Genomic DNA, 8,549 nt, shown 5'->3' with positions numbered 1-8,549 from the left:
GCACTGCCACATGAACTTGACAGAGACCTAACCTCTCTGAGCCTCAATTTCCCCATCTGAAAAATGGGCACCATCCATCCAGCTCCCAGGCTGTTGTGAGGATCATGAGCCAAGTGCCTTGCACAGAATCAGAGCTTAGCAAATGCCAGCTGTTCCTATGGTTTGGAGAACAGTGACCTTCAGGGCAGACTGGGGTTCCCTGGTCATCCCCCTACTTCTTCCCCAAAGGTTGTCATAAGGCAATGGGCATAGTCAAGACACACTTGGCAGAAGATGGGCTCAGCAGCCCCCACCGTGGCACGGGACGGGTCAGGTTCCCCACCCAAGCCCTTGCCTCACGGGGACCCCCCCAGGGGCAGGCCTTAAAGGATGCCTGCTTGACCTGGGGGTGAGGAGAGGAGGAAGGGGAGGTCAGAGGTGGGGCTGACCCCCAAAGGAGGTCACCGGGGCAGTTAATCCAGACTGACAGATCAGGGATGAGCAGGGAGGAATTAGAAAGCTTACAACATCCTTTCATCCCCGTAGCCGCCCGCCTGCCCAGCCTCCCTCCTTCCTTCCTCTCTCTTTCTGCCCTTTTTTTTTTTTTCCCTCTCCCTCCCTTTGCTGGCAGCCCAGCCCTAATAAAATGCAGTGTCTCCAGCAAGTCTGCCCGGCTGCCGCCTCGCTGCTCCTGCCTGCACGCAGCCCTCAAACCAAACTGCTCAGCTCAGCCCCGCCTGGCAGCTGCCACCTTAACCCTCGCCAGCCCAGTTGGCGTCCGTGGGCTGAAAGCCCTCCTCCCTTCCGTCTCCCTCGGGCGGCGTCGGGGGAGGAGAAGGCCTGCCTTCTGAGAGGGAAAGGCATGGAGTAGGGGCAGGGGGGTGGTCCCCACAGCTCTGGATCCCTGCCCAGAGAACCCCTCGCCCATCAGGCTGTGACTGTCTAACAAGTCCCTTATGTGAGCTTCAGACTCGCTCCTCCTGCCTGCTCCTCCTTACTAGCCTTTGTGCAACACAACAGCCCAGAGGTCAATAGGGTGGAGATTGTTATCTCCATTTGACAGATGAGGAAACTGAGGGCCTGATGGGGAGGTTGCAGAATGAGCTGGGTCACCTCGGCTGCTGTGTGGTGTGGCTGATGTTCCATCCAAGACTTTTTCCATAATAAGGAGCCACCTCTGCCTGTGTGTGTGTGCATGTGTGTGTGCTGTGTGATGCTGGGTGACTTGAGTGGCTTGTGCTTGTGCACCTGCCTATTGGGGGCCTGTACCTTTTGGAGTGTTAATGATTTTGGCTTTGTACATTTGTGCGAGGCTGGTGTGTCTCAGGGGTGTGTGTGTGTGTATGTCTATATATGTGCCTGCGCGATGATGACATATCTGCCTCAAAGTGGGGGTCCATGTATGTGTGACGATGGAGAGATGGCTTCGCTTGTCTTGCTGCGTGTGCTTGTATGTATGTGAGAGAGAGGCTCCATTCGCTCTCCGTCTCCCATCTGTGCCTGGATGTGACACTCACACACACCTCCATTCATTCCACCTCCAGCTTTCCACCCCAAACCTTGGCATTGGGCAGCACAGAAGGTGGGGAGAGGCGGCCATGCTGACCCAGGCAGTCAGTGGCAGCAGCAAGAGGGCTCTGAGTCAGGGCCTGAGCTTTCCCCAAGACAGAAAACCCAGAACCCACCCTGCCTGTTTGCTTCCATCCCCAACCTGGCTCCCAATAGCCCGGGGTCCCTGCCAGCTGTGGGAGCAGTAGTGTTCCCCCTGCCCGAGCCCCACCCTCACCCTAAGCTGAAAGGGATAGACAGGAGGGTAAGGGGCCAGGGAGTGCCTGGGCACGGAGACAGGGGGTTTACACGCGTGTGCAAGCATGTCTGTGTGTGAGCTCAAGATCAAAGAGCAGCCCTGAGGTGACCCAGCGGCGGTGGCGGCGGAGGGCAGCTGGCTGGCAGGGAACGCCAAGCCGCCAAGCCGCCAAGCCGAGTGGAGTCAGGGAGGCCACAGCGGAAGCCTCGCACCCACACAAACCTGCCCAGGTTGGGGGCAGCCATGGGGTCAGGCGTACCTGCCAGCTGGGGTCAGGCCCAGCCCAGCCCAGAGCCCCAGCAGTGAGTTGCCACGGCCCTGACACCCCCAGGAGCCCGTGGAGGCGCAGAGTTCCATCACCCTGAAACACCTTCCCCAACTCCCAGGGCCTCCCCCTGGGAGCTGCCTGTCGCCACTCGCCAATTCAAAGAGCTCAGTGGTTGTTCTCTTCTTTTTTATTAACCTTATATATAAAGATGGGTCCAGTAAGGAAGCAGAAATGGCAAGGCTGGGAGGGGGTAGGAGTTGACTTTGCTCCTGTCCCCCTGAAGTGGGACTCTTTGAGACCCGTCGCCTCTCCCCACTCCTGCACTTCCTACCAACTCGAAATCCAGCCGGAGCCCACAGCCCGCTTTCTCTAACTTGCCGTGCAGCTCCGTCCAGGAGGAAAGGGTCACATAAATAGGAAACCACAGTAGGGAGGAGGCTACTTCTCTCTGTTGCTCTTAAAAAAAATACATACTATATATATATAGCTCCAGTCATCCACCTCGCCTTTGCTTCCATGTTTTACCACATCAGGGGTGGAGGAGGGTTAGCTTTGGGGGGACGTCTGGGTGAGGGAGGGGCAGTCCCAGTACACAGCCGCCCCCTCACCCCTGAAGGCACCAAGTTATAACCTTCCCCTTCTCTTCCATGTACCTCACCAGGCATTCTCCATCTCGGCGGGAACAATCTGCTTCCAAGGCCATCAGAAAGGGGGTGCTGGGGGATTGTCTTGCCTAGTTTGTCTCCTTGGAGATTTGGGGTTTGGCACCCAAACTGCCAACTTACTGGAGGAGAGGAAGAGGTGGGGTGGGGGGTAGAAGCGGAGCAGAGGTGCCCGCCGCGTAAGAGGAGATTTGGTCCTATCTGTTAACAATGCCCTTTGTTTTCCTATTTTTCAACAGCTTTTAAAACCAAAGTTGTGCAAAGTCCTGTACACAGAAGAAGAAATAGGTCCTTAGGCAAGACATTGGAGACTCTCCCCTCCTTCTCCCCCAGAACAGAGGCCGAGAGAGGAGAGAGAAGTCTCCTTTCATTCTTCCCTCTAAGCCACAAATGTTAAAGGCTTCCCTCATGTTGCGGGGGGGCGGGGGGTGTTCTTTGGTTTAACCCTCATTTCTTAAATGAGGGCTAGAAGTGCGGAGCAGGGGTGCTGGTTCAGGTCCCTCCCCCTGAGTCCCAGTCACAATGTCCAATGTCTTCTCGGCAGAGGGGCCGCTCAGGAAGGGGAAGGTCACAAATGGCTTAGGAGGAACCAGGACTAGCCGGTCCCAGGATTCCATGGTGCCTGGAGCCCCAGCCCATGCGTAACCTGTGAAGGCTCCACAGTCTCGCCCATCCGCCAGGTCGCCAGTCCAGGGCACAGGTATTAAGTTTCAGAAACTGAAAGGTGATGAGCCGTCACTTAAAGCCCATCCAGGCTCCTGGAGCAGAAGGGGAAGAGCTGTCCCAGCTGGAGTGGAATGCCCCGATATCTGGAGGGGCACTCCGGTACCTGGGCAGGGGGTGCGAGGCTCAGGGGACATCCTTGGTCCATGCAAAGTTCATCTGGAAGCTCTTGGGTCCCTGGAGGAAGGGACAAGGGAGGGGGAAAGGAGGTACGCTTTCCCCTGTGCTCCTTGATGATTCCTGAGTGTCAGCTAGGACGGAGGCGCCTTCTGCCTGGTCCCGGGGTTCCTTCGTGGGGAGTTCAGGCAAGGTGGGGTGCTCAGTACACAGCCCCAGGGTTGGGCGGGGGCCCAGGAGAGGCGTGGTGCAGGGTGGCTGGCTGAGGCGGCTGTTGCTGTAAGTGGGGTCCACTCAGGTTCTGAGCGTGGTACCAGGAGTTGGTGGGGTCGTCCAGGTAGCTGGGGGAGGTGCTGTATGGGAGCGGCGGGGGCAGCTGGCTGCGGGCAGGGGCCGGAGTGGAGTGAGAGGAGGTGTCCCAGAGGGCAGGTGATGGTGGCGAGTTGCAGGCCATGGAATCACTGTTGTTGGGGCTGTGCTCCAGGGGCACCTCCCCATTCTTGTAGAGCTTCTTGAACTTGGAGCGGCGGTTCTGGAACCAGATTTTTACCTGGGTTGGAGAGGAACGGGGTAGCTGGTTAGCCTCTGAGAATGCTGAGGGAAAACTCTGCAGGGAACTCAGACTAGAGGGCAAGGCCAGCACCCAAAGTCACACCATAAGAGACAGGCAGAACCCAGGCGTCCCAACTCCCAGGCCGGCAATCTTTCACTGACCTGGGATAGCACTGTGGCTAAGAACATTCAACCATCCAAATTCTGCTCTGCCACTGACTAAGTGTGCTACCATGGGCAAGCGACTTAGACCCGCTTTGGTTCTCAGCTTTCTGTCTACAAAACAGGGATGATGATAACACTATTACCTACCTCAGAGGGTCATTATGAAGCTCAAATAAGTTAATACATACGTGTAAAGAACTTAGACCAGCCTGGCACTTGATAAGTGCTCAATAAAAGGCAGCCCAGGTGGGGGAAGCAGTTTGTGGCATTTTGTTCACATTAGATACTCATAAGCAGAGCTGCAGATACACAAACACACACCCACATACACATCTCCATATGCAGCCACAAACCCACTCACAACTTCACACAGCCACCAGGCCGTAAAGATACTCACAGGCACAGATACACCCAGATAAACACCCACAAACACGAGCACCCACAGTCATGCTTGGGCATGGAGAAGCCCTCCTGGACTGGGTTAGCTAATGGGGGTGACCTGGGGACCCAGAAATAGGTAAGCCATGCTTCCTCAAATTTGCCTTGGGGTATCTCCCCTGCCGCTCCCTACCCTGTGACTGGTACAAACAATGAATCAGCTCCTCACTGGGTGACCCAGATTCCCAGCGGACTGGGCCCCACGCAGCTGCAACCTAGGCCTGCCTGTCAACACCTGGAGGGAGCTGGGCATCTGCCACTCCTCCCCTGAGCAGTGACAGGCTGCCAGGGGCTTTGGGTACAGGTTGGGGATGAGGGGAGCTCCCACCTCTAAGTCCTCATCCCCCTTAGCCAGGATCTCTCCTCTTTGCTCCGGGAAAGGGAGGGGTGGAGCATTTGGGTGCTGAGCTGGAATATGGTGCTTTGATACAAACACAATGTTTTGTTTGTACACTCACATGTGTACACATGTGCCCCTCAATCTATAAACACAAGTGCACACACAGTCACCCTTGAAGGGCTGCACTCCTTATGTGAGCGTTCCTACCTGTACACAGGCCCACCGGTGCATGTGAAAAGATACACACATGTATACATGTACCCTACATCCCACCCCCATCCCCCGCGCCTAGCCTGAAAGAGAAACGATGTGAACTCCTATTAAGTGAGTGACCCAGCACTACTGGGGGGCTCTGGATGCTGGGAATTCTGGGGGTAAAAGGAAGAGGACACCTCTCTGTGACAGACATATACAGTTGCACAGTTTCGTAAATATGCACGCCTGTACACGTGCTAACAAAAACTTCCGACAGAAGCTGGAACTTGAGCCCCTCTCCCCACTCCCCATTCCTGCAGGGACTGGAGAAGGCCGGCCAGGCTCTGAGGCGCGTGGGGAGCCCTGGGGCCCTGCACGCCCCCACTCGGCCCCCGCGACCCTCGACCAGCCAGCACCCACCTGTGTCTGCGTGAGGCCCAACTGCGCGGCCAGCTCAGCGCGCTCCGGCAGTGCCAGGTACTGGGCCTTCTGGAAACGGCGCTGCAGGGCGGCCAGCTGGTAGCTGGAGTAGATGGTGCGCGGCTTTCGGACCTTCTTGGGCTTCCCATTCACCATGCGCACCTCGGCTTCCGGCTCCTCCTTCACCGACACTACGGGCAACGCACCAGGCAGGGGGCGGCTCAGCCTCTGCCTGCGACCCCCGTGCCCTCCAGGCCCCGCGGGTCCCCTACCTGCTGCGGCACTTCCCCGCAGCGAGATCGCCCGCCGACGCCCCAGGAGGAGCCACGGCAACCGAGCTGGAGCCGGCGGCCGCCCACGACGCGGCACTCCCAGCTCCGCGCCCGGCCCCCCGAGCCCGGTCCCCGGCGCCAGCAAACGCCCGGGCGCGGGCAGCCGCCACTTCGCCCATGACGCCTCCCCGCTTGCCTCCGGCCGCGCAGCTCCTCTCCACCCGCTACTGGCCGCGCCTTCTCACCCCCAACCGTGCCAGCTGTCTTGTCTCTCCATCTTTCCAGTCCTTCCTTCCTTTTCTTTCTTTTTTCTTACTTTTTATTTTAGAATAGTTTTAGATTTCCAGAAAAGTTGCAAGGATAGTAGAGACTCTCTCCTACCTCTTTCTCTCTCTTTCTTCCTCCCTCCCTCCCTTCGTTTCCTCCGTTCCTTTTTTCCATCCTTTCTGTCTCTCTCCGACTCTCCACCTTTCTCTCTCTTGCTGTCTCCACCTTTCTTTTTCAACTTCTTCACTTCTCAGTCGCTGCCTCCCTCCGTTTTCTTTAAACCCCTCAGGCCTCTCTCCACGTCCCCCTCAGTACTCCCCCGTCTCCCCTCCCCAGATTCAAAGGGATCAACCGAGCCTGCAGTCTCCACTGTCCACTTCCAAGTCCTCTGCGACCTGATCGAGGACACCCTGCTGAAGAGCCCTCGAAATCACCTCGATTAGGAGATTCCCTGACGATCTCCAGCCTCCCCTTCCTTGCCCAGCTCACCCTGATCCGCACCCGAGATCCCAGGGCCCTGAGCTCCCCGCATCCCAAACTCGCTCAGTCTCGGGACTGGAAAGTGACCCTCTGGGGTCATCTAGCCCACCTTTTCTAACTCTAGGCAGTAAATTACCCTCAAGTCTTCCCTAGATTTCGGCTGCAGTTTCCTGTCTTCCACTCTTCGGGAATCTTCTTGTGTTTCCCACCCTCCCCGCGATCCCCTGGTCCTCACCTGGGTCCTGGGCAGGCAACGGCTGCTCCCGGTACGCTCCGTATTGCCTGTAGGAGGCTCCATAGGTATATTCCGACTTGGGCGAGTAAGCGCCGGTGCCCGCAAGCCCGTTGAGATTGAACTGGTGGTGGTAGGTGTAGGGGTTCACGGTCTGCCCATACGGCTGGCCGGAGTAGTAGTCGTGCTGGGGCGCGCTGTAGTACCCCAGGTCGGTGACAGAGGACTCAGGCAGAGTGGGCGAGTCCTTGGAGCCTGCATGGCAGCCAAGCGAGCTGGAAAGGTCGGTGAGGATGCTGCTGAGCTTGCGATCGAAGGAGCCACTCATCCTGGCGGCCGCCGCGCCTTCCCGGGGCTGGCCTCGGCAGAAGAACGCCGGAGCCTGCGAGAGCGAGGCGGTGGGGACGTTGGAGACAAGGCGGGAGTGTGTGTCCGGAGGGCGAGGGGAGGGCCCGGCCGAGTCTCGGGGGAAGGGGAGGCGGAGGGGAGCTCAGACCGTCGCCGTCGGTCGGGCGGTCGCTGCGCGCCTCTCGTCGCGTCCCAAGCCACAGTCAAATGCTGCCAGCTCCGCCTGGCCAGCCGGTTATAGACTCAATAGTGAAGTCGCAGAGGGAGGCTCCACCGCGCTGATTGGCTGCAAGTCTTGCCTTCGAGGCAAAACATGCTCTTGCGCTCTCTCTCTCTCTCCTGTCTCTCCCCCATTCTTTGTTGTTACCCAAAACACACACACACACACACACCTCTCTGCTGCTCCTCCTCCTGTCTCTCTCCCCCCAGCCCAGATAAACCCAAGTGTGTCTGAAGGAGGGAGTTGGGGGAGGGTGGCTCTGCAAAGCCCCCAGGGTTTGTCAGTCTGACTCCCTGGCTGGGGCCTGGGAGGTGGGCTCAGGTGCTGGGGAAGGAGGGGAATTTGCCTATTGGGTGTTTGTGGAGGGAGGTGGTCCAAGGTGGTATGTATGTGTTGTGCAAATGACAGGCAGACAACTATGTCATTTAAAAATGGGAAGGACCCATTAAAAGTGGGGAGGACCCAGGGCCCACTTAGCCATTAGGCCCAGTAGACACAGTACAGAGGCCCGCAATGCTTTTAGGGGCCCATGAAAACTTATCATCTCTTTTAAGATTAGAAGCAGAAAAAAAGAAATTTTAGGTCAAAGAAAATGTTTGGATCTATAGTATTAATATACTATCTTTATGCTAATGCTATCATAAAATCTAATTTAAAGACTATTTTATGGAGGAAGGCGACCACAAGGAAAAAATGCCCAGGGCCCATGAAAGTCAGAATTTGGCCCTGGGAAAATCTGTTGGAGAGGGCCTGGCTGGGTGTGCAGATTTAGAGGCTTATGGGGAGAATGGGGTGCACAGGGTCTGCGATGATACCAGAGCTATCTCTGAAAGTTTGTGTGTCAACTGCAGACCTTGCCCAGACTTGCTTGCTGGGGTGAGCAGGGCAACGGGGTCCCCATGAGGCTGAGGGGCCACAGGCTGGCTCTCTGTGTGCTTCAGTAGGTTTGGGGGCAGATGAATGAATCGGGGCTGCACTGGATGGGTGTGAGCATTTTTAGGGATCAGGTATGTGGAGTGGGTGTACTTGGGATGTGTGATGTGAGGATTCACAATATACCAAGA

General features: G+C 57.1%; 1 protein-coding gene across 1 annotated transcript; it reads right to left on the bottom strand.

Moving 5' to 3' along the window:
• Window positions 1-3,758: 3,758 nt before the first annotated feature.
• DLX3 (distal-less homeobox 3) lies at window positions 3,759-7,477 on the bottom strand. The gene is made up of 3 exons (XM_004377949.1): window positions 6,921-7,477; window positions 5,667-5,857; window positions 3,759-4,106 (listed from the first exon to the last, which is right to left on the bottom strand). The coding sequence occupies exons 1-3, from the start codon at window positions 7,243-7,245 to the stop codon at window positions 3,759-3,761; spliced, it is 864 nt and encodes a 287-aa protein (XP_004378006.1). The 5' UTR covers window positions 7,246-7,477.
• Window positions 7,478-8,549: the final 1,072 nt, after the last annotated feature.

This window comes from Trichechus manatus, unplaced genomic scaffold, assembly GCF_000243295.1.
Source record: "Trichechus manatus latirostris isolate Lorelei unplaced genomic scaffold, TriManLat1.0 scaffold00054, whole genome shotgun sequence".
Classification (NCBI taxonomy): domain Eukaryota; kingdom Metazoa; phylum Chordata; class Mammalia; order Sirenia; family Trichechidae; genus Trichechus; species Trichechus manatus.
This window is presented reverse-complemented; position numbering and strand designations above follow the sequence as displayed.

What these genes read in the sequence shown, in the direction of transcription:
- DLX3 (XM_004377949.1), bottom strand. Translation starts at nt 7,245, where the DNA reads ATGAGTGGCTCCTTCGATCGCAAGCTCAGCAGCATCCTCACCGACCTT. An exon ending in GTTGCCTGCCCAGGACCCAG is followed by an intron (nt 5,858 to 6,920) that starts GTGAGGACCAGG and finishes CGTTGCCCGTAG; the next exon opens with TGTCGGTGAAGGAGGAGCCG. An exon ending in TGGGCCTCACGCAGACACAG is followed by an intron (nt 4,107 to 5,666) that starts GTGGGTGCTGGC and finishes TCTCCAACCCAG; the next exon opens with GTAAAAATCTGGTTCCAGAA.